The sequence below is a fragment of the Tenrec ecaudatus genome, chromosome 8, assembly GCF_050624435.1.
Source record: "Tenrec ecaudatus isolate mTenEca1 chromosome 8, mTenEca1.hap1, whole genome shotgun sequence".
NCBI lineage: Eukaryota > Metazoa > Chordata > Mammalia > Afrosoricida > Tenrecidae > Tenrec > Tenrec ecaudatus.
In genome coordinates, this window is record NC_134537.1 from 16,205,766 (window position 1) to 16,231,631 (window position 25,866).

The 25,866-nt window shown below is 36.2% G+C and overlaps 1 protein-coding gene across 5 annotated transcripts in view; it reads left to right on the top strand.

Annotated features, from left to right (window-relative positions):
* Positions 1 to 25,866, top strand: part of NAALADL2 (N-acetylated alpha-linked acidic dipeptidase like 2) — a 1,559,949-nt gene that overhangs the window by 1,339,128 nt on the left and 194,955 nt on the right. For all 5 annotated transcript variants that reach the window (XM_075556048.1, XM_075556051.1, XM_075556049.1 and 2 more), the window contains one exon: positions 18,133 to 18,228. In XM_075556048.1, the coding sequence (XP_075412163.1) occupies positions 18,133 to 18,228 (96 nt within the window). The remainder of the gene's footprint in view (positions 1 to 18,132; positions 18,229 to 25,866) is intronic.

Sequence of the window (25,866 nt, forward strand, 5' to 3'; positions counted from 1 at the left end):
CAAGAAAAGCATATAAATTAAAGTGCTATAAATTGGATGTCTACATTTTGCTATATCCAATGATTGCCATTGTAAATTATTGTCAAGTTGATTCTGACTTGTGGTGTGCTCACGTTTGCAGAATTGAACTGACCCAGGGAATTTAAAGTCTGTAACCTTTTGTAAACAAATCAATACACTTGTTTTTGGAGAGCTAATGTTTCTATCTCAGGGAGCCTTCTGGGTTTAAACTCTCCACCTTGCAGCTAGCTGACCAACCCTTACCTGACAGCACCTCCATGGCTCTTTAATACTTAGGTGCTACATTCATAAAATAAAAATGTTGACTATGGAATAACCCATGTTTGTTGAATTTTATATATTTTGAATGCTTTCAAAAACTACCTCTTCAACACTAAACATTGGCTATTTATACGTAAGTATTATTTCATATGTCAAATTTAGGTATCTATTATATTTACTTATAAGACCATTGTCATAGTGTCGGTAAGCTTTTCTATCTGTACTTGTCCATATTGCTATGGATACAAACTAGTTCTCATGAATTCTGGTGAGAGAGAGTTTTCCTTAGAGCAACTGTCCTCTTGGTTCCCTACACCCCACTCTTTTCCCCTTTGGAATAGTGCCACGAAAGCTGGGGGGCAGGAGGCCTGCATGGATGAGGGTTGTACCAGAGCACAGGAACCCTGGAAATACGACCTAAGAGGTTGTACGCATGTTGTCCCCCTTCCCTCCTGTGGGAAACAGAGAAACGCAACACTCTGCTATGTTTGGGGGAAACTGGGTTTTATTTCCCTTTGAATGTTGACACATATCTCCAGGGACTCTGGTCAGTCTCTTCAGGTTTCTTCCTCTCTCTGCAGTTATCGTTGACATCGAAGACTTGTCCTTTAGTCCAGGTTTCATTGGATTTGCTCAGAAAAGCCTAACCACATGCAAGCATTCACTTCCGGACAACACGTTAGACAGTCAGCTCCAGATAACTGCAATAGCAGATTATTATTATACAACTCACAGGTAGTAGCATGTACAATTATTTTTCTGAGTCTTCTAATATTCCTCCTCCACATAGATTGCATTTTGTTGTTGTTGTTGTTGTTGTTTTCAGTTTCAAAAGAGGAAAAGAATGGTGGCAGGATGCGTAAATCCATTCATTCATTTTATAAATTCTTGACAATATTTATTACAAATTGTCTATTGCTGTTGTTAGTTAACAGAAGTTATCTTTTTGAATTATACATGTCCTCCACCCCTCTTTTCTTAGAGTACTAAGAAAGACTTCTTGGTTTCAGGACTAAAACATCATGTATATGTAACTATCATTTCTGTGAACTTTGGAAACTGCAGATAGACTGAATTCAAATAATCTCTCGAATACTCTGTTCATTCACAAGTGCCATCAAATGCCTCAATGATTCCTGGTCACGATTTCTGTGTAAAAGCTTATCATAAATTTTACACCTTCAAATGGACTCTATTGTATCTAGTTTACTGTGATGGGCTTGAGCAATTCTTATTTCCATCTTGCAATTTCTATAATGTCATCAGTATTTCCTGGTGCTAACTGCTACCCTGCTAGTTCTGTGCATTTTGGAAACAGAATATGGGCTGTTGGTATCAGCAGATTTTAAATGAAGATCTGAATTCCAGTTAAGCTTTTGCCATTTATGAGCACACAGTGCCTATGCAGATCATGTCTCCCAGGCTTAGTCTTCTCACGCATAGTGTGAGAGCAATAGGGACAGTATTTTATTAAGTATGAATCATAAAAATAAACATAATGTGTATGCAGTACACCATATACATCTTTAAAACGCTGAATACGTTTTGTAAGATATTGTTTTGTGACTTTTCCAGTAGAGACAAAGAAAGTGACAAATCATTGGCATTCGGGTTTTAACAAATTTACAGAGCAGATAAGCTACAAAATTCAGTTTTAGAAACTTATCAGACAGAGCAGCAGTTTGGAGAGCGATCTGAAGTCCGTTATCCTGTAGGCTGGAATGAGGAGCAAAAAGATCTTAACAACCTAATGTGGCGGAAACTGGCCAGAAATCTGCAAAGAAGAGAGGAGTATCACCCCGTTTGTAAAATATGTAACTCTGCTGACAATCGTAAAGACATATCTGATCACCAGGGATCACACCCTAAGCTTCAATTACGGGAATGTCTTGATATAAAACTCACTGTCGCTGTATCTATCCCAACTCATGGCAACCCTACAGGACAGCCTGGCTCCTGGGTTTCTGTGACTCTTTACAGCAGGAGAAAGCTTTGTCTTTCTCAGCTAGAGCAGCTGGTGGTTTCAAACTGCTGACATTGTCGTTTACAGCTCAATTCACTTCCTTCTGTGCCACCAGGCTCTTCCAGGTTGCGATGTAGCCCTCAAATGTTTGATGATAGTGGTTTATCAAAATCTTCAACAAGTACTCAGAAAAGATATTACAAATTAAGTGGATTTCCCCCTTACACCTAGCCACTTCACCAGTGAGATGATGTACTCTTATCTGCTAGTAAAGATTAACTGCATCCGGTCAGGATACAATCCAAAATATTTCAGGAATGTGAACACACAATACAATGTGACTCATGGGGTTAAAGAGGGAATAATCAGTAGGAACAGAAATAGAGGTGGCCTAGATGTTAAAATTATCCGAGACAATCTTTAAAATGACTGCTATAATTATGGGAAAATGTCCTGTGAGGCCTACAGGCAACACACGGGGTCATGAATTTGAACAGGGAAAGAAAACCTAAGGGGAGAAAATTATAAAAATAATGCCATCAATGAAAAGTACATCAGACGTAGAGAATGGTTTGATGGGCTAAACTTCAGACTGAATACATTAAAGACAGGATTCAGGGACCTACAAGACAGAACAATAAAACTTATGCAAACAGAAGCAGTAGTATATGGAAACTTTAAACAACTCTATCAACCAAGTTGAGCTATTTGATATTAATGAAACATTCCCAACAACTGAAAAATATGCATTATTTTAAAATCAAATAAAATTTCCATATGCTAGGCCACTCGTATATTTTACTTCATCGAAATAATACAGAGTAGTCCTCTAACAACCACAGTGTGAAATTATGATGAGATATTTAGAAAATCCTCAAATATTAAGAAAATATATAGATCAATATATTATTTAATAAGGTTCTTCTAGTCATAGTCTTTGATACGCCCGCTAAACGGGTGTGTTTTCCTGATGGGTCTGGTTAGAAAGAAGGGGAAGATACTGATTGGATTAAATGGTTCATCTGTGAGCAAATGATAATTAGCTGGGTTAATTATGAGTGCCATCCTACTGGGTATAATAGGCATGTCAGAAGCTGAAAGGCTGGATTTTACTACCAGCAAGAGTGATGAGCTAGGGGTGGAGCGAGTGCATCCTTTGGGCCCTAAAATCCCGGTGCCTGGAACCTCCTTGGTGCAGCTATGACATCTGAGCAGCGCCAGAGGAGAAGCAGCAATAGAACTAGGAGCCAGAACCTGGGATAAAGTACTGGATTTCTAATTCACAGAACAAGTCAAGCAGAGTGCTTTTATTCAGGAAACTGCCTTATGGAGTAGAGTGTCTCTGAGAGATGAGTTTTACAGCCCATGGAACTAGACCTGAGTGCCTTTACATTAGGATTTACAGTGGAGTGTTATGCCTTAGGCACTTATTGGCAGACTTCAACCTGCTTTGTAATATTGTCTGTGTTGGGAGACGCGAAGCTAAGAGGCTGAGGGTCAGAGAGAGATTACAGAAGACTGTCCTGACAGAACTATACTTTCCTAAGCCATTTCTCACCTGAATTGTAACCTGTTTTCTTCTCTAATAAGTCCCATAATCACAAGTATTGTGTGTGACTTCTGTGTGGCCATTATCATGAATCACTGAACCCAGTCACAGAAGTAGAAACGTGCATGAAAGATGATTAGTATTAGAATAAGTTAAAAAGGAGTGAAAGGTGAAGGTATGACTGGCCCCTACTTGTCACAATATGCCTTTGGTGACAGACTTGGGTGGCAATCAGCCCAATTGGCTACATTGTTTCCACATCAAGCAATACACTTCTAAAGAATGCATGGATCAAAGAGGAAATTATGGAAAATTGGAAAATACATAAAAGCAAAGAATCATAAAAATATAACATTTTAAAATGCGAGGAATATAATTAGCTTAAGGTTTACAAATAAAATGTATTGTTTTAAATATGCAGAGTAGAAGATAGGTGTAGCAACATCATGACCTAAGTTCTTCCAAAATGTAGGAGAAATATATGAATAGAAATGAACACAAAAATATAATCATATTTGAAATTAAGCATGATATCGAGATAAGTAAGTGTTTTCCTTATCCAGGGTAGGGATGATGATGGCAGAGACTGAACAAAAGTTACTAATATCAGAAATAAAAGAAGGGACGTCAGGTATTACTCCTTAAATCTTATTAAAAGGTCATAAGAAACTATTATGAACCATTGCTACTTACTCTTAATGACCCTGTACAACAGAGGGGAAATGCCCCAGAGGGTGTCCTAAACTGCCAGTCTTTCTGGGGGTAGAAAAGTTCATCTTCTTCACTCAGTGCCTCAGGGGTTTCAAATCACTGATCTTAGGGTCAATGGCCCAGTGAATAACCCACTGTGCCAGTAAGATATCCACCATGAGAAATTCAAGATGATAATTGTGGGAACTTCTAGAAGGATTTTGTTTAATATGTAAGACCTAAAACACATTATTAGTCCATTCCAGTGAATTCTTGATAGATGATTCTGCTATGAGTTAGTTCTGCTGTAAATCAAATACTTTGTGTCATGTCTCTAATTTTTATTAGCAATACCTTGTATTCTCAGTACTATGATGAATCTGATTTTAATCTTGGGAAGGTGGGAACATTACATATAAACTTACCTCTTCCACATTAGTGCTTTTCTCTCTTATACTTATATACATAATATATAAGACAAAATAAACCAAAAATAAAAGTTAGGGGATGCATTTAAATGGATTCACATTTTAAAAGAATAGTCTTATCACTCTTCTACTCATCCTAAAAGTAACTTACAATGAAAAGTGAAATATTCAAAAAATAGTATGCACACACACACACACACACACACACATTGAAAGGAGCCAACATTTTATACTATTGACTTAAAATTCTTTCCTATTTTATAAAGTCATTTGGAGATTCTATTTAATTTTTTGCAATTTGTTTGATGTTAGATATCTAATATCTCCTCCAAGGATAAAAATAGGGTACTAAATCAATATGAATAGAATTGCAACGGTGATTTGGATATATTCAATAAAGTCTATGCTATGTACTTTCCTAGAACTAAAAAAAGCAATTGAAATATTGGAAATGGACAATCAAAAATAATGTGTTAATATTGTTCCACATTTGACCCTTGGATTGCTATACTTCTGTTTAAACATCCCATTATCTCAGGTCTATTTTCCTTTGAATGGAGATGAGAATATTATGGTTCAAAAATTATGGCTGTAATTACCTTTCTCCTCTGTCCAGCTTGTGTTCTCTATGCAGAACATTATGAATGCCGGTTCCATCAAAGCCTGGAACTGTTTTAGTCTAATATATTTAAATATCTATATGCGTATCCCATGATTGCATAAAGGAGAATATTACAACGAACAAAGAGCACATGAAACTTTTGCAACTCAATTTTTGCTTAGTCTAAGCATGGAAACTGTGGTTGTTTTTTAAACTGCATAATGTTTACACTGCTCAGAGTAAACTGAGGCTTGGAGGGAATTGGAGCTCATGCGTGGTAGGAAAGCATCTTTTAAAACTTGAATTAAAAAGCACAGAACCTTAAACGATGAGGAACTTCAGCAGAAGGGAAGTGCCAGGGCAGAGCAATGCAGACTGTGGCAGGCATGACAAGCTGTGGAGCCCAACTTACCTGGATGGGATCATTATGTCTTCATATTATTATTTTGGGTATTTGTTTGTTTGTTTGTTTCTTCTGATCTTAGGTTAATTCCAGAACCTCCCTCGTAGGTCCTCAATGTTTCTATTTGTAAAGGGAAAGCAAAACAGTCCCTGTCTCATAAATAGAAGCCCCAAATCATTGCCATCAAGTCAATTGTGATTCTTTGTGACTTTATAGGGCGGATTAGAACTGTTCAATGGGGTTCCCTCATTTTCTTCCTGGCTGCTCTGTTCCAACTGCTGAAAGCTTAATGAGTAAGCAACCACAAAACCAGGGCTGCACTCATAAATATGCATGGATTAAATTCAGAGATATATGCAAGGTACTTAGCCTAGTGCTGGTATATGGTTAGCACTGTTATTATTTTATTCATTCAAGGTTAGGTTCAATGAATGCTAAATCTAATGTAGTGAAGTTATATACTAAGGTTTACTCTCTATCTACTCTCTATCATATCTATGTTATATAAAATCAGCTTAAAATTTTTTTCACAATATTATCCTTTCTAAAACATTCATTTTATTGGGAGCTCCTATAGATGTAACCATTCGGAATTCGATTAGGTCATTGTTGATTATATGATTGCTGACATCATCTGTTTCAAAATATTTTCATTCTTCTTGAACTTCTTGATATCAGCTCCCCGTGCTCCCAAACCCTACCCCCAGGAGCCCTTATTGTTATGTTATATGTTATAAAATTTCATTATTATTGTTCGTGTCTTACATTGTCCAATATGTCCATTCACCTACAATTCTGTTATTTCTGCTTGAGTGGAATTATACAATCATCATTTATATTAGCCCACCCCTCTTGCCACCTTCCTGTCCCCTCAGGACATCACTACTCCCATGACTATTTCTGAAGGGTTATCTATCTTGGCTTTCATGCATCAAATAATCTTAGTTACATGCATAAACATACTCCTATCTGACTAGGTTAAAGAGATAAGACAAGAACCATAATGGTGAGGGGAGAAAAGAATAATCAACTAATAAAGAACTAGAGGAGAGTGGTGCGGTTCATCAGTGCTCTACTGCCTCCTGGACATACCATCCCTTCTATATTGCTGCTCCGTGAAGGACTGACCAATTATCTTTCAGGTGCGTTTGGGACCTCCATTCTGTCCATGCTCTTTCACTTTTATTTGATTTCTTGTTTTTGTTTTTTTAATTTTTTTACTTCTGATACCTATTCCCATCGATACCTCATATGGGTTTTTTTGCACCCCTGCTAGATGGCCATTTGTTTAACTTCACGCCTTTACAACACCAGATGCTATATCTTTTAATAGCTGGCATCATCCATTTTCTTCACATTTGCCTATGCACCCATTGTGTCTTCAGCGATCGTGTTGGGAAAGTGAGTATCATACAGTGCCAACGACAGAGGTCCAAAGTCCATCTGCTTGCTTATTGCATTTGTGTGTGTGTATATATATATTATATATAATTATAAATATGCCTATTTTATATATTCACATATATGTGTTGATCCCTATATATATAATTTTACATTCTCCTATCTTCCTCCTTTTCATTTTTCTTTCCTCCTACCCTCCATCAGGATTGCCTATCATTCGCTCTCCATAGTTCCTCCCAGATATGTTTCAATTGATCAAACATGACTAGGAAGGCTGCACCCTCCTCACCATTGTTTAAGTACCCTTGCAATTCCCCTGTCCCTGTAGCTGCTGACTCACCGCTCCCCTCCCCCCACCTCCTCCCCTCGGATTCCACCCCTCACCCGCCACTCAAGAACCATCAGTCCATCACTGTCTCCTTGAGCTTGTTTGTCCTGTCCGTTTTAAATAGATTGCCATCCAAAAGAAAAACAAGAAAAAAGATATAAATAAATAGGTTCAAAAAGAGAGAGAAAATAAAGAATACTTCTGTGCCTAGTTATTATCCTGGCCCAGAGTAGAGTCTCTCTCGAGTAATTAGGGAGCACATTATAATTGGTCAGTCCAGTCCCATTTCTTTCCGGTTCAATATCCCAGTACTCACTTATGCAACAACACTTAGACTCTCTTAGTCCTAGGACCCATTTGTGACCCAAACACAAGCCTCCTATAAGTCCCCATTTCTGTTCATGTCATCAAGGCGGGAGCGGTCTAGTAGCGCTGCCCCCTTCTACCTTTAGACTTTCAGTATGGTCCTCTTGTTAGTAACCCCCAGCTAGTTCGGGTATGGTGTCTGGCACTGCCCCCCAGTTAGAGGTCTATATTCTGTATTCATGTGGTGCATCATGTCTTTGCTCCGCTGGTCTCTTCCACTCCCCCTTAGTTTGCTCCCTTGTGGGCACGACAGACCAGCGACTCTGCCTGGCCTGTGCCTTTACTGCTCTCCTCTGTAGCACAGCATCCCAGAAGGGAAGCCATGTGTCCTCTGGAGCTTGGGTTGGCCCTGCAGTCCTCTCTGCTAACCAAATTCTCCACACCAGAATGTCGCCCTCCTGGAATGGCATAGTGGAGTGAGCTCTACTCGGTTTCTCCATTTCCTGTGGAGACATAAACAATACCCTCCTAATGGGTGGGTGGATTGGATAAGTGGCCTGGTCCCCTCATTGTCATCCCCCCACATCTGTGGGCCTTAATGCCATATGAGGGGGTGGCGGTGGCGGGGGGGAGGCATGTCTTTCACCACAGGTGCCATCTACATCGTTTTCATTCCATCTTTTTTTTTATGTCATGTGCATCATTGGTGTTTGGTCTAATTCATGCCAGAGTATCTGTTTCCTTAGCCTGGGAACTGTGTGTTCTTTGCATTTCCCTCCATGCCTGTTCTGCTCTTTGACTTACCTCAGTGACTCATGTTGTGTTTGTCCTTTAGTGCATGGCTAACTTCACTCAGCCTAATACCTTCCAACTTTTTCTACATGAGGAGATGCTTCATCATTCCATCACTACTATTCAGGGATGCATGATACTCCATTGGGTGTATATACCAGAGTTTTTAAATCCATTTGTCTATTGATAGAAATTTGTGCTGTGTCCTATTCTTAGAAATTGTAAACTGTGCCACAATGAATATTGCAGTGCACATGTCTTATTTCTTCTGGGGTATATGCCCTGTAGGGAAATTGCTGGGTCATAAGGCAACTCGATTTCTACCTGTTTAAGGTATCATCAAATTGTGTTCCACAGTGGCTGTACATATCTGCAAGATGACCAGCAGTGGATGAGAACTCCTATCTCACCACACCCCCTCCAATATTTGTTGCTTTCTGATTTTTTTGAATTTGGCTATCTTCAAGGATGTTTGCTATCTCGTTGATTAAATTTGTATTTCTCAGATAGCTAATGATCAGGAACATTTTCTCCTATGTTTATTAGCCATTCAGATTTCCCCCTTGTGAATTTTCTGTTTAGGTCTTTTGCCCACCTCTTCTTTGGGAAAATCATTTTTTTGTGTGTGCTTATTGTAGACTTGCAGTGTTCTGTAGAGTTTAGTAAGAAGCTGTTTGTTTGATACGTCAGTGCTAAATATCTTTCCCATCCCATGGGCTCTCTTATTACTCTTTTGATGAAGTCTTCAATGTACACAAGTATTTTATCTTTAGTATGTCCCACTTGTCTATTTTAATTTCCTCTCTGTGTGAATCATCCCTTTCTTATGATAACCCATGTATTCCCTGTGCTAAGATTCTTGTTTGTCCCAATTCTCTCATTGATAATTGTGATAGGTTAGGGGTTTACCTCGAGGTCTGTGATCCACCTTGAATTTCTTCTTATGTATGGAGTAAGGTAGGGGGTCATACTTCAATATTCTTCAGGTAGCTATCCAATCTTTCCAGTACCCTTTGTTACAGCGGATATCTTTTCCCCTTTGATATTTTGGGGGCCCCTATATGGTGCTGATTTTATTTCTGGATTTTCTGTTCATAGCCATTATACCAGTACCAAGCTGTTTTGACCACTGTGGCTGCATATTGTTTTAGAGTCAGGTAATGCCAGCCCTCCCACTTTCTCTCTCTTTTTAAAGAGTTATTTGCCAATTCTGGGCTTCCTCCCTTTCCATATGAAGTTGGAAGGTAGTTTTTCCATTTCTTTGAGTAAAAGCAATATTTCAAATGATAACTTCTACAAGGAAAAATAAAAGAATATATTTTGGTTTAGTATGTTGATGTTTCGTCAGCTCAATATAATCTAAATCTAAATATAAATTCAACTCTATTCTTTCTACCTCTCTAAGCAGGAAGAATGCCTTTCTTCATATTTAAATGTCATACTTATTTTAACATTTCTTTCATGATTGTCTCATCTACTTACAATTCGGCTCTTTGGACAGTTTCACAAAATTGTGAACTCTTTCCCCAGCTTTTCTTATATTTTAAAACTTATCCCCATCTCTTGAATTTTTCCTTTCAGATCCCAAATATCAATATCTTTTGATCTTACCTAACACACAATAAATACATTCTCTTGATTCTTTAGTTCTGTTTAGCTAATGGTCTATTTTTCTCCAAGTGCTTGTTGCATATTGATTATACATTGGGCCGCTAACCCTAGAGTCACCAGTTCAAAACCACCAGGTGTCCCAAAGGAGAAAGATGAGGCTTTCTACTCCAGTAAATAGTCTTGGAGACCCGCAGGTGCAGTTCTATCCTGTATTATAGAGTTGTTATGAGTCTGCGTCAACTCCATGGAAGCGAGTTTGGTTTTGGTATTAATCTTAATGTTTAGAAAATAGACTGTAGTTTTTAGCTGATTCTCTACTTCTCATTGTAATAATTGCTTAACTAATTGTGTTATGTCCACGTCCCAGAACACCAAAGGACCCCATTATGACAAAGGGCAGGGATCTTTGAAATACTGAATTCAGTGAATAATTAAGTCTTCACCTTTTTGTAATTTTTTGTTTCCTTTGTAATATTGATTACCAATTCAAAGATATTTTCTATCCATTGACATTATATATTTCCATCCATGTAATGCTCCTTACACTTTTCTGCCAATGCTCTATCTACATCTACATAGATTCTTGGATCTTGAGTTATAAATTTGGTCTTGAGATTCAGACAAATATACATACTCTCTGGATGACTTCATTTGTTCTCATACAAAAGATTTATTAAAGGATCATGTAATTTACAAGTGACAGTCATAATTTTTTAGCCAATTTGCTACTTAGCTTAGAGGTGGCCTTGGGTTAGTTGCAGTTCAAAGTTTGACATGTATCTCAAAGTAATTGTCATCAGGAGTCCTTCTGTCCCATTCATCCCAACATATATATATGTTATATATATATATATATATATATAAATTTTATATATATATATATGAATTTTAGGTTTTATTCTACATTATTCTTCCACACTATCAGGGTACATTGATTGTGGCTCTGATTGGAACAGCCAGAGTATTGATAATCTGGATGAGGCTATAGTTATTGTAGATTCGTTTCTTCTTTGAGATATGTTAGTCTGGGTGGACCAGAGAGACAAATTCATAGATACTCATATGTATATAAGAAAAAAGTTATATATACAAGCACAATTGAATGTTGAGAAAACACCCACATGCAGTCCAGATCAAGTCCATAAGTCCAATATTAGCCTCTTTCTGCAGAACCAATCTATAAAGTCCTCTTCAGACTCATGAAACACATTCAATGGCACTGAATGCAGGCTGATGGGTGGGAAGTCTTGTGGATCCAGTGGCATTGTAAGCATCTCAGTGCTGACATGGGTCTCCACGTGCCTTCTCCAGCACCCAGGGCTGCATAAGGAGAGGACCATGTGGGTTCTTCTCTGGGATGTCTTGCAGGGAGTGAGCCTTGTCAGTAGAGTCTCCAAGGGAGCTAGCAGAGAGGGAGTGTCTCCCACCTCCAAGGAGGAAATATAGGAATTTCCAGAATCCTCAGAAGATTGCCATGCCCATGCAGAGGCCTCGTTGGCTATACAACTTTTGACAGGTTAGGCTCCATCCCTTCCCTCTTAATCCTCAAATTGACAGGATTATACTACCACAAGACTTCTATCTCTTCTTTTGCTTTTATTCTTGGTGAGTAAAGACCAATAGTTGCTCATCTCCTAGATTGCCACTAACAAACTTTTAATAACCCACACAGTACTCATCAAGCTTGCATGTAGAACATAATTTTATTTACTCTTAACAGTTTTCCCGTAGACTATGATCCTAATCCTTCAAACTCAGAAATACAATCCTCTGTAGTATTTCATTATCTTAATAAATATCTATAATGGTGTCCCCTGTATGCTAATTTACACATATCAATATATGTGCATATATTCAAATAGCTGCGTATTTATATACATATATATTCATGAGCACATTCTTACATACATCCATATATAGGGACTTTTTGGTTATTTTTATTGTTTCAAAATTATATATGCTATACAAATTACTAAAAAGTCCTTTCTCTCATGTGTACTTTTACCTTTATCACGTTATATGTACTTTACCCTCATTTTGTGTTACACTTACCTAACAATCACCCTGTTCTCTAACCTTCTACCACTATTATATTGATTGCTGAAGATTTACCATTTTTATTTAATAAAATGAGAACAAGTGATTGATTTATTTCACTAATCATGTTATCCTCCAAGTTCATTCAATGCTCTGAAATGTTTTGGAAATTCTGTTTTCTTTATTGCTGAGTAATATTACACTTCAGAAAGTTTGTGTGAATCTTTGGTTAACTTTCAATTCCGTTTTCCCCAAAGCTTTTGGAAGCCTCTCGTATGCACCTGTTTCCTTTCAATTGTCTGTTGAAAGGCACGTAAGGTTTGTTTCCCCTCCCCATGATTTTGCTACTGTGAATAATGCTACCGTGATCATAAATGTGCCTATGTCTGCTTTTGTCACTTCTATCAGATCCCTGCGGCACATACCTCGGAGGGAAATTGCTTGATCATATGGAAGCTTTGCCTCTATTAATTTTGAAGACCCACCAAACTGGATTGTCTAACAGCTGTGCCAGTTTGCATTCCCAGCAACAGTGGAGAAGAGTTCTAATTTCTCCATGTCCCTTCCAGTATTTATCATTTTATAATTATGATTTTTATTAAGGAACCCTGGTGTCGGTGTCAGGTAACCATCAAGATAGGCGGTTCATCGGAAAGTGGATTTTGGCCGATGCAGTTTGGTTAAAATGTAGCACCCTGTCATTAGAGCTCCCTTAGGATCCATTTAAATATGATCTCCATTTTAATATTTTCTACTTTCTGTTTTATTGAGGTTATTTATTTTATTTTATGATTCTTGTTAGTTCAGCTTGCTTGCTTTTTTAGTGTTTTTACTCTGTATGAAATTCAGGCTGGGTAAATCTGTAGAGATAGTAACTGGATCATGATTCCTTGGGGGCATGGCAGGGGTGGTTAGAGAGAAATGAGGAGCTAATAACAGTGAGTACAAGCATGAAGAACACGTTCTCACCCTGATTGCGGTGATGAGTGCGTAACTCTTCTTAATGTGATGGAATGATTGAATTGCGTAATATATGAATTGCATGCCAGAAACAGTTGGGAATGAAAAGAAATAATGGCGATTCAAAACCACTAGCTTCTCCTCAGTAAAAGGATGAGGAGGCCTTCTTCCTTACAGATTTACAACTCTTGGAACACCCAAGTAGGGTGGCGATCAGTTGGTATCCGATCAATGTCATGAGTTTGTTTTGTTTTTGTATATTTCTACTGTCATTTAGTATTGTCCATTCTGTTGCGAGTGGAATGGTATTTTGTTGTGTTTTAATGTGCATCTCTTAGATTGCTAATAGCATTAATTATCTTTTTCCCCATGGCTGCTGCTCCTTTGATATCCTCTTGTGTGAAATTCACATCAGCATTTGCTTGAGTTGTCTTTATGGTGTGAAGTTGTAGAGGATTTCTGTATTAGGTGTCAGGTGTTTTCCAGTTACACCATTCCCAAAGATTTTTTTTCTTTTCTTTGTGGTTGTCTCTATTAATTTGATTACAATTCTTCGATAAGAATATGTGTTAATTTTTATAAAATCTCAGTTATCTCTTTTCTATTGCCCATGTATTCATTGTTATGTTTGATGATCTATCAAACATATTTGAAAAAAAAATAGGTCCCAAAGCTTTGCTCCTGTATTTTCTTTCAGAACTCTATACATTTAAATTTATGATGTAGGTTCTTAATCTATTTTGAATTAATTTTTTTGTAGACAGGGAGGTATGACCTTGTTTTCTATTTCTGTTTATATAAATTCCATTTTACCAAGTTCATTTTTTGAAAGAAACTGTTTCTTCTGCCATTAAATGGATTTAACACCCATGTCTAAAATCAATGGACCATAGATGGTTAGATTGACTAACTTTTCTCATCCCACATATTTATTTTATCTTAAACCTTTATCAAACTTATATTTTTACTATTAAGTACTGCAATATTGTGAAAGCCTTCTGTCTAAAATTTATATTTCAATTGATGATTCTTTAAAAAATCATCCTCCACATATCCAACAGTATGTTACTTCAATCTACCAGTGAATTGTTTTAAAGGAAAGCATCAGTTTAATTGGGTAATGCTACTGTACTTCCTCTCTTCATCTACAGAAATCAACAGCTATTTGAAAGCATTTCCATACTTAATATAATAGAAGATAAATTTCACAAAATGTGCATATTTAATTTGTTTCACATTTAAGTCAATATATGAACATCTCATTTTAATAAGCATTATTATACTCACTAGTATACAAAAAGGAGTTTTCATAAACACTTAATATTTTGAGAAATAGTTATGTTTGATTAATTATGTCTCCAAGTCCCAGTATATCAAAATCCATGAGATCAAGGACACTGTTCTATTTTTAGCACATCATTGGGCACATATTAAATATTAATGAGTATTTTTAAACTAATTAAATAGATTAGACAACAGAAACAGAGAATGATATGGGTTGATTCAGTGAAGAAGCCAGAGAAAAGAGAATTACATTGGAGCATAAGGCACATATGGATAATTTTAAATTAATGTGTTCTGCCACTGAATAATTGAAAGTTCAATAAAAAACTCATTAATTATAATGCCCAACTTACATTCTTATGGGATCATTCGATCTGAGGCTGAGTGATATTTTGCCTTTGCAGTATTTATGAAGTTAAGGTTTGCTAAGTAAACTAATAAAATTTTTAAAAATTGGGAAGTTTATTGAAAACTACCTTTGGGACCAACTCTCTTAAAGACTTCAAAGTTTAGTGATGAAATGGAAAAGAATGCAGCTGATCATCAATGATATATTTCAGTAAAATAAAATCAAAGTTATCTCTATTTGGAAAAAGAAATATATTTAAATTCTAACTATTTAAATTTTTAATAAAATAATTGATAGATACTATAGATTATATCATATGCTGCATCCTATCATAAGAAATCCTCTGTGTATGATGACCACCAAGCCTATATTGTTCATATTACTGTCCTTATAGTGACTATCACTAACACCCTCTACTATCATCATGAATTTTATATTTTAGCAAATTTACCAATGTTATTGACATAATAGGTGTTATGTGCCATAATATTGCATGATTCAAAGCATCTCTGTAAAATGTGAATTCTTGCACAAGAATTCTTGTGTAATCTTTGATAAGTTAACTACTTTTTAATTAAGAGACTTAACATGGAAGAAGCACACCAGCCTGTGTGATCACAAGGTGCTGAAGGGATCAGTTATCAGGCATCAAAGAACAAAAAATCATATTACTGTTTGTTCACTTGCCTGATATGATCGCTGAAGATAAATAGGGGCATAAGCAAATGTGGTGAAGAAAGCTGATGGTGCCCGGCTATCAAAAGATATAATGTCTAGGGTCTTAAAGGCTTGAAGATAAACAAGTGGCCATCTAGCTCAGAAGCAACCAAGCCCACGTGGAAGAAGCACACCAGCCTGTGTGAGCACGAGGTGTTGAAAGAATTAGGTATCATGCATGAAAGAACAAAAAATCATACATTGTAATGAGGCAGAGTGCAGAGTAGAGATCCAAAGCCCATCTCTAGGTAACTGGACATCCCATTTGAGAAGGGTTATGGGGAGGAGACCAGCCGGTCACAGTGCCATGTAGCCATAATAAAACATATAACTTTCCTCTAGTTCTTGTATGATTCCTCACCCCCATTATCATGATCCAAATTCTACCTTACAAATCCGGCTAGACCCGAGGATGTACACTGGCACAGACAGGAACTGGAAACCCAGGGGATCCAGGACAGAAGATCCCTTCAGGACCAGTGCTGAGAGTGGTGATAGGAAGGTAGAGTAGAAAGGGGGAACTGATTACAGGGATCTACATATAACCTCCTCCCTGGAGGACAGACAACAGAAAAGTGGGTGAAGGGAGATGTTGGACAGTGTGTAAGATATGAGAAAATAATTTATAAATTATCAAGGGTTCATGTGGGAGGTGGGAGCAGAGAGGGAGGGGGGGAATGAGCTGATGCCAAGGGCTTAAGCAGAGAGTAAATGTTTTGAGAATGATGAGGGCAACAAATGAATGTAAAAATGTGCTTTACACAATTCATGTATGTATGAATTGTGATAAGAGTTGTATGAGCCCCCAATAAAATGAATTAAAAAAAGAGAGACTTAAAGTGTCACAATTATTAAATGTTAAAACTGTAATTGTAACATATATTTGTCGAGCATCACAAAGACATCCAGAGGACCTGTTGATTAGCAAAGTCAGGGAGAATACCAGTTCAACTGAGTCTCAGAGTTGCTCAAAATGAATAAATTGATTAAAATATCTATAGGATTTCATGTACTATTTTATGGCCCATCATACAAAGAGAATTGAAATGGCTTTTGACAAACAAGTTTGATAATTAAGCTATTTCATAACTATATCTCAAAGTGGATCTATGCTAATCAGCCAGGTTTATATTGCTTGATATCCGTATTATAACGTAGAGAGGGGAAAGTATTTCTTGTTCCAGAATTGTTTAACATAGTACAAAGACAAACATAGGGAAGTTGAGAACTGTTTGCTTAAATTCATAGTTGAAATCAGAGAGTTAAGAAAAAATCACCTAAGGAGATTCTGAAAAGGGGAATTAGAATGATGTTGATTAAAGTTCTCATGTGTATGTCTTCAGAGTTCCTCAAGTACATGATCCTAATGTTCCATTCTATGATTGTGATATTTCAAAGTAATCTGATTTTGGAGTGATATAATAAGTCACTCTAATAAAATTAAGCTTAACTTTGTTATTCTTTAGTACTGAGTCACTGATGGAGATTCGGTTGAATCTCTCTTCCCCAAAACAGTTATCTGGAAAAATATCTATCTGGATATCTAGCCATCTATGAGTCAGCATCAATTCTGTGACAGTGGACTGGGTTTGGTTGGGATCCATCCATGTGCACACATACCCTGTCTCAAAATTCCATTTTCTAGTTTAAGTAATGCAAGTTCCTTCAGGTTTTCAAGTAAAATCTTTATTTATATGCTAAATAATATTTCATGAGATATTAATGTTGATGACTGTAAGAGTGTTATTTTAGATAGTTAACGGATTAGAATCTCATGTCTCCTACTATTCAGAAGTTTGATGATATCTGTAAGTACAAAATGAAGCAATTATAATATCTCTAATTGACTTAGTTCAATCATCTTAACACTAAGGGTTTGCTGCAATGTGTTATCGATAGCATAAAAAATCACAAAGCAGTTCAACCCTAGATATGTTTCAGTATTGCCTTACAATTTTAGTATTATCTGAAGTTAGTTTTGTAATATTTAAAATACCATATACACTTCGTGTTCACATTTCTGGTTGGTAATAATGTTTGTCTAAAGCATTGAATTCAATCTGATTTAAAAATAAAATATATAAAGTAAAAAGAGTTTTCAGATATGAATTGTATATTCAGGGTGTCTCACTGCATGAATGTGTGCGTTGGGGAAAAAGAACAAAATATATAGAAACTTAATAATTATCTTTTTTATAAAAAGATATCCATTTATCAATACATATAAGGTTAAGAGTTTGTGAATTCTAGCCTTATTTTAATTTAGTAGTAATCTGTGATAGGTTTATTAAATCAGAAGAATGCAGTTCAACAATCAACAAAGACCTTAAAGCAATTTAGAGTCCTTTTGAGTCTTTAAAGAAAATTCAATATGCACTTGAAGAACAAATCAATGAAGAGTTTTAAATGTTTCCTTTCTAATTTTCCACAGGGTCCAAGCTTTCTCTATGAGGCCCTTTTTCCTCAACACAAAGCAAACATTGAAGAAATGGATCCTTTATTCACCCTTCATGAGACCATTACTAAGGTAGGAATGGGAGGCATTCAATAACAGGGTGGAAAGGTGTTCTTTTCAATATGTGAATGGAACAAATATAAAAAAATTACCAAAGGAAATTTATGTACTTTGGTCTTTTTAGATAATTTTAGTGCCTCTAATATTTATTTATTAAATGGTAAAGATAAGCATTTTGATCTACAGATGCAGACTGATGATTTGTTTTCCAAATCAATATTTATAAAAAGTAATTTTTCTTAATATGAAAGTAAATTTGTGATATATTCTTAAGCATACCCCTTCAGTTTTCACTAAAGGCCATACAAATGAGATGTTTGTATTTATACATCTTCAAAGTTTGTTTCAATATTACACCTTCTTGTTTCAGGTACTTCTTAGTTTCAATAAAACATTTCAAATTTCAAAGAAAAATAATCAGTTTATAGTAAGAATGTTTTCTATTTATGGTGGACCTCTTTAGACTTTTGCTATTGTGCCTTAGTCATGAGTTTTAGATCATACTGAAAATTAAATATTAAAACATAGATAAAATAATTTTAATATTCTGTCAGCAAATTACATTTTATGAATTTTTACATTTACCAAAGTCTCTTTAATTTGCCTTTTGGTGGTAGAATATCTAGAGTTTTAATGATATTATTGTTGTTTTGTTTCGTTCATTGAAATATTTTGATATTTTGAGTTTAGACCTAAGTTTTTGCTTGTTGGTTTAAAGCAAAACATTTTTGGAAAATAGAATCATAAGATTTTCTCCATTTTTTTCCTTATTTGCTTTGGATCATTATAATCAATTATAATTGTGTGTGGGCGTATGGAAGGGGTAATTTCAGACCATGTTAATATCACATGTACAAATAATGGGATGATAGTGTCCATTTATGTGAAATTCTTAATCCTGAGAAATGCTAGGCTTTTACTTTAGGGTTATACAGACAAATTGTAGGTGCTTGAGGTCTTGGAACTATGGCTGTTGAAAGGATGCTGGGGGAGAGTGATGGTTCAGGAAGGATGGAGGAGAGTAAGAGATCCCTACTTAGTCTTAGACATGATACATGATTACTAAGGAGAAGACAATTTGATACAGTTATTGGTAGACATTCCAATCATATCCTGCATATCTTCCAAATAGATTTGATATGTAAAAAGCTATTTACCCAAAGTTTTTTAAAAGATGCTTAAACATAAAAGCAAGAGCTCTGGGATAATCTTTAGGATTCCGTATATTTATTATGTTCATCTGATGATAATCACTTATGTTACAAACATAGGACAAGGGAAGAAATTTTGCTTCATAGATTCAGCCTTATTTCACCAATGGTTGAACTTGCGGCATAATGAAAAGGAGTAGTATATAGATAATTATTTTCCATGCAAAACATTCTCTGATCAAGAACATCATGAAAATGTCGATTAAATTTGTAAAAGTCCTGGTCTTGTGATAGTTAACATGTCAGTGACTCAGCTAGAGATGGGTGTAGCTGTCTGCGCTGTAGAGAGTACTATCTTAGAAACACTATGAAGCAGGTCTACTCCGTCTTCCTGGTTCAGTGTGAGTTGGAATCAACTCAGTGGTCAGGAATTTTGTTGTTGTCATTGTTTGCTTACTATTAATCTGTTAAACTCATAGAAGTTTGTTTAACCACCTAGGAATTCAGGAAAATAGTTTTAGTTCTATATTATATCATTTAGTATACTACATAGTAGAAATTTATTGTATTTTCTACATCAAAATGGAGTAGATTTGAGGTATTCTACCTTACTGGTTTCTGTGTGATTGCAAGAGATGGATGATGTATGTATTTATTTAAAAGCATAATATACATATAACACATTAAAACATACTAATTCTACAATCTTTAAAGTAGGTCTTCAGCTGCATTTTCTCAAAAAGTTATTATTTTGCTTTTACTTTGAGGCAAAAACAATGAAATGAAAGGTAGAATCATAACTTAGATATGAACGCATATAATTAAACTAAATAATGAGAATATACTTTTAGGGAACATATCAAAATAGAGTATAACATGTAATTTTTGCAAAGTTGATGACTAGCATTAACAACAGAGTATAAAGTACTACAACAGTGTTGCTGTAGATTTGCCTTTACTACATGACAATCCCATGTCAGCATAGAACGATCCTCCATGGGGTTTTGAATGAAAAATTGCAGGAGTAGATCATCATACCTTTCTTCTGAAGCACATTTGAGTAAACACAAATCTCCAAAATTCATTTATGTAGTAACTAAACAACTTGACAGCAGGCACCGCCCACATGAAACAACAGCGGCATTCATTACTATCAAATTCAGCCTTACTCCCAGTGGCACATTAGGAGCAAATAGAATGTAATGTTATGTAAGCATACCACATACACATACTATGTATCAAAAGTGTATGTGGTATGCTTTACGTAACATAAGAGACGATGTTATAACTTACATAGCATCATAACCTAGTGGATATTATATAATTGGTTTACTGTATAATCTCTTCATTCTCAATGATATCCTATAGGAAGGACATCTGCATCAAACTCACGCGGCATGAAAAGTGAATTTCCTGTACAACTACTTGAAAGCAGTTTCAGTGTTGTCCTATAGTTTTTGTGTGTTTTTTGAGGACTTTTTTGATTGTTACTATTTTTCTAAGGACACTTACAAAAATCATCATGGGAATTGTATTTTTGTTCTAAAATATGCAACCAAGGAAAATAATGACTGAGGTCCAAACTTGCTGTCAGCCCCTGCTATCCATCAAAGCCTCAGAATTATCAGTTGGGACAGCACAGGTCGGTCGAAGAAAAGCACACACTGCATATGAGTTGAAGATGTTTTTCTTATCCACTATAATTGCCATTTACAAAATAGCAAATGTTTGTTAATTAGCAGAAGCTAAACTAATTCCTTCAAAGACTAAACATGAATTAAATACCAATATAAATCCTACCTGCTTAATCCTTTAATAAGCGAATAAAAATCAGCATAGTCCATGTTCTGAAATAGGATTATATCTCCATCCACTCCTGGGAATTTTCTACTTATGTTTCTAAATTTTCAACATGTAGCACATTAATTATTATTAGGTATCTAAGCTTTCTAGCAGGCCTTGTTAAGCCAAGCATAGAAAAAAAAACATTTGAAAAACACAAATAATACACAAGGGTAGACCCAACAGGTATGTAAATCATTCAAAATAGTATACTGTAAGAGATAGCAGTAATGTGTTCGGAGTAGAGGAAGACAGACAATGGGGCTTTCACCTCTGCTTAGAAAATCTGAAGAATAATTCCCCAAAGAAATTAGATTTAAGGTATATTTAAATTCCTTAAATACCTTAAATACCTTCTCATGGAGAAGATGACGAGATGGTATATTGGGATACAAGGCATCAGGGTATACTGATTGGGAAGAGCATGCGATTTGGGGGGCAGGTGGTGATTTGGGGTAAGCACTGGACTGCTAACACGAGGTCAGCAGTTCAAGACCACTAGTTGCTCCAAAAGATAAAGTGAAGGCTCTCAGCTCCCAAAGATTCACAGCCTCAGAGACTCTCTTTAGAGTCATTCTAAGTCAGAATCTCCTCGATAGCTATGGAGTTGGTTTCAGCATTGGTTTCATACGGTAACGTTTTTGTGAGGTGCGGTCAAGTTGATTCCAACTCTACAACATGACAGAACACAGCCGGGTCCTGTGCCACTCGCACAGCTGTTTGAGTTGAGCCCATTATTGAAGCCACGCAGCCCTGAAGGTGGAGTGGGTTATGTGTTGAGCTATAGGCCACAAAGTTTGCAGTTGGAGTCACCAGTGACTCTACAGGAGAAAGCTGAGGCTTTCTGCTCTTGTAAAGGTTCAGTCTTGGAAACTCAAGACCCGTTGGGGTTGCTATGAGTCAGAATTGACTCCAAAGCAGTGAGTTTGGTGTGGTTTGTTTTGTCGTAGCATCTGGGTGAGTCATTGAGGGTCTTGCTCTTTAGGGCTGACTCTCTATGTCAATCATGAAGTCCTTTTCCAGGGACAGATTTTTTGTGATAGAGCGTCCAAAGTATGTGAAAGATGAGTCTAACTGTTCCTATAAAGATTTACAGTCTCAGAAACCCCAAACTATATATAGGTCCTATATAATCTCCGTTATATAGGACCAATACAAGTCAGGAATCAACTCAGTGGGAATGTTTTTGTTTTATTTTATTTTTATAAGAAGTGATAATGTAGTTAACATTGAACATGTATTGGTTTAAAGAGTTATCGGTCATCTTGCTTGAAATATTAGGGAGATATTTTGATATATGAGGTTGGAGTTCCAAATAAGTAAGATGTAGATATGAACTATGTATATTTAAATAAAAATTAATTAACGTGAAATAAAACTAGAATTTCTGTTTCTACGTCTACTTAGGCACAAATCATATGCATAGTGATAATTTATGATGCTTATTATCCTGAACACCATAGATGATAGAACTTAGAAGCAACGTTTTGTGGAAAAATGCCATTATCTTTCTATTTATATGCCATTAACATAAACAATTATTTTATTTTAGATTTTTAAAATGTCCAATTGATTTATTGACATATACTTTGCATAGCATACAATTCAAGAAGAGATGTGCAGTCATCCCCTCAATGAGTCCTGGAACATTTTATTAATTCTTGTACTCATCGCAGTTAAGTCCCTATGCCTCCCAACCTTCTCTGACACACTCCCAAGGAATCATTAATCCAGTTGCTGTCTCCATAGATTTACCCATCCTTGATAGGTGAAACATTAGAAATAAACAAAGAAAATTATAACAAGTATAACAGTAAAACAGATTAAAAAGACAGCAGAAAATATTAAAAACTAGAACGATGTTGAATGTATTATAAGGAAGATCAAATGATAGTGTGCTGAATATAAGCTAACTGCATCTGTGACACTCTACATTTCAGTGCAGTTATCTGTGACAATCTACCTTTCATGTTAGCTATGCTGTTCACATCCCTGGTCCATGTCCAGAAGGGATTCACCAGGGCCGTAATCCATGAGGATTTGTTGACTACACTTTAAAAAAGTACTGCAACAGATTGAAAATGGATGCAAAGAATTGACTTCGCAATGCTGTCTGATTAGCAGGGCTGTTCACATCCCTGCACTGTGATCAGGGGGAATGCAGTAGGGGCTTAATCCCTGGGTGGACACTCACGATTTAAGCTTTGATGCTATTTCTTCTTTGAGTTTTGAATTATATTATTTGCAATCCTTGGATCACGCGGGTGGGCGTGCTTCTTTCATATGGACTTAGTTGACACCTAGCCTAGATTTGTTTGAAAATAAGCCTTTAAGACCACAGACGCTATTATTTCTGATAGGCAAACAGCATCTAATTTCCTCACCACAATTTGCTACAGCACCCATATGTCCAGTGGTCTCTTCAAGAGGTTGAACATCAAGCTTTGCAGCACCCTTGTACATTTTCATCTGAAAACCAGAAAATGACCTAATCCTGAATATGAGGTCGCTCAATTTGCCAATGGACTTGCCCTCACTTAATTTTCTCAATTTGATTAATTAAATTGGTGTTTTAATATTTAATAATGTTATTTAAAAAATAAAAAGTAGAGTATTATGCATATTTCTTTAAATTATCATATATTTCTACCACTTTATATAATCTATAAATTGATCTTTTATTTACATAAATTATTTGCTTATTATAGGCAAATCATATGTCCTAAGAATGTTATGTTTATTCTCACTATATGTATGATGAAAGTCATAGGGACATCAATTACAGAACAAAGTAGTATTCATGTAAAGCCTAGAAATAAAGACTCATGGTTTCTATTTGAACAATAAAATATTGGTACTTCCTTAATATCTATATTTAACTCTTTTTCAGAAGTGTTATTAAAGGTTACAAATGGGATCTTCAGTTATGAAAATCACTGTCATTGAGTCAATGTTGATTCATAGTAAACCCTATCAGACAGCTGAAACCTTATGAGTTTCTAGGACTAACACTTTGCGAGAGTAGAAAGCCCTGTCTTTCTCTGAGAAGCAACTCGTGGTTTCAAAGTGCTCACCTTGCAGTTAGCAGCTCAGGGAGCAATCAATCATCATGCCACCAGGGTTCCTGGGTGAGAAGCACTGAGATAACTTATTTCTAACCATTTTAGTTCATGTTAATTGCACTTCACTTTCAATCATCATTTTAAGTTGATTGAGTAGGATCACTTTGATTAATGGAATCATATTCCACTAACACATTACGTTAAGTGTATGACTTCTACCATAAGAATCTGAAATTGTATTTGTCATGATTAAAACATGTTTATACCAGCTATAATAGTGTTATTATAGTTAGAGAATGGTAACAGTGTACTTATTTTGATAACTGTAGAGTAGAGGCAGACTTTGAACAGAATGACTTTATCCTTTTTTTAAATCATTTTATAGGGCCTGAGTCTATCCTGTAGTCTTGAAACATTTAGCTTAGTAGACCTATATAAAGTAAGAGAGAAAAAAAGGTAGAGACCAAATATCTTTAATTTTTTTTAGTTTCAAATACATGTTGTATTCACAATAATAGATTTTCTAGTACGGTTTTTCAAATTCTTAAAAAAACTGGTTATGCTCAGGAAGGGAACCCAAAAGATATGGGTTCTGTAGCAAAATGTGGTGAAGAAATTAGATGGTCCCGGCTATCAGATAAAATGGTGTCGGGGGTCTTAAAGGTTGTCTTCAAACAAGCATCCATCCATCTAAATGAGATGTCAACTAAGTCCAAGGGGTAAAAGACACAGCATCATCAGTCACCAAAGGATTGTAAATCATCTAATCTGATATCAAAGGAGGGATTAGTATCAGAGCCTAATTGTGGGAATCCGGTTTCCAGAAGGCTATGAATGACAGTGGGATCCCAAGATTAGTTTGTAGGAACCACATAGGAAATAAGCCTCGGAATTAATTTCGTGTCAGTCTGGGTAGACTAGAGAAAAAACCCAGAGAGACTCATGTGTATAAGAGAGAGTTTTATATCAAAGAGTAATTGTATATTAAGAAAATATCCAAGCCCAGTCCAGATCAAGTCTGTAAGTCCAATATTAGCCCATATGTCTAAAACCAGTCTATAAGTTCCTCTTTACACTCATACAACACATGCGATGACAGAATGCAGGACAGTCAGAGGCCAGTGGGTGGTGTGGGTCTCCAAGTGGCTCCGCCATCTCCAGGACTCTGACACCATCAGCTGGGCAAAATGTGGCTTGTCCATAGGAATGTTGCAGGGATGGTCTGTGTCCTGCCTCCAGGGAGGAAGACGTGAGTTCCCAGAATCCTAAGGATTCTGCCCACACAGGCCATGCCCACCCAGAGGCCTCACTGGCTCTGACTTGATTGAAGCTAGACTCCATCCCTTCGCTCAAGTTGACAGTAGATTATGTAACTGCCACACCCTCGAGCCACCATTGAGGGATTAGAGGAAAGTGGTTACTTAACCGAGTGCACTGCAGAGATGAGTATAGAAGATCACAGGTATAAATCAGACCTGAACAGTTAAAACTTTGTCAGTTGATCTCCCCTCTGATGCATGTTGGACCTGATCTGGTTTTCAACACTTTCTGTATTTTTGTTTGGTTGTTTTCTGTTTGCTTGTGTTAGGGTGTAA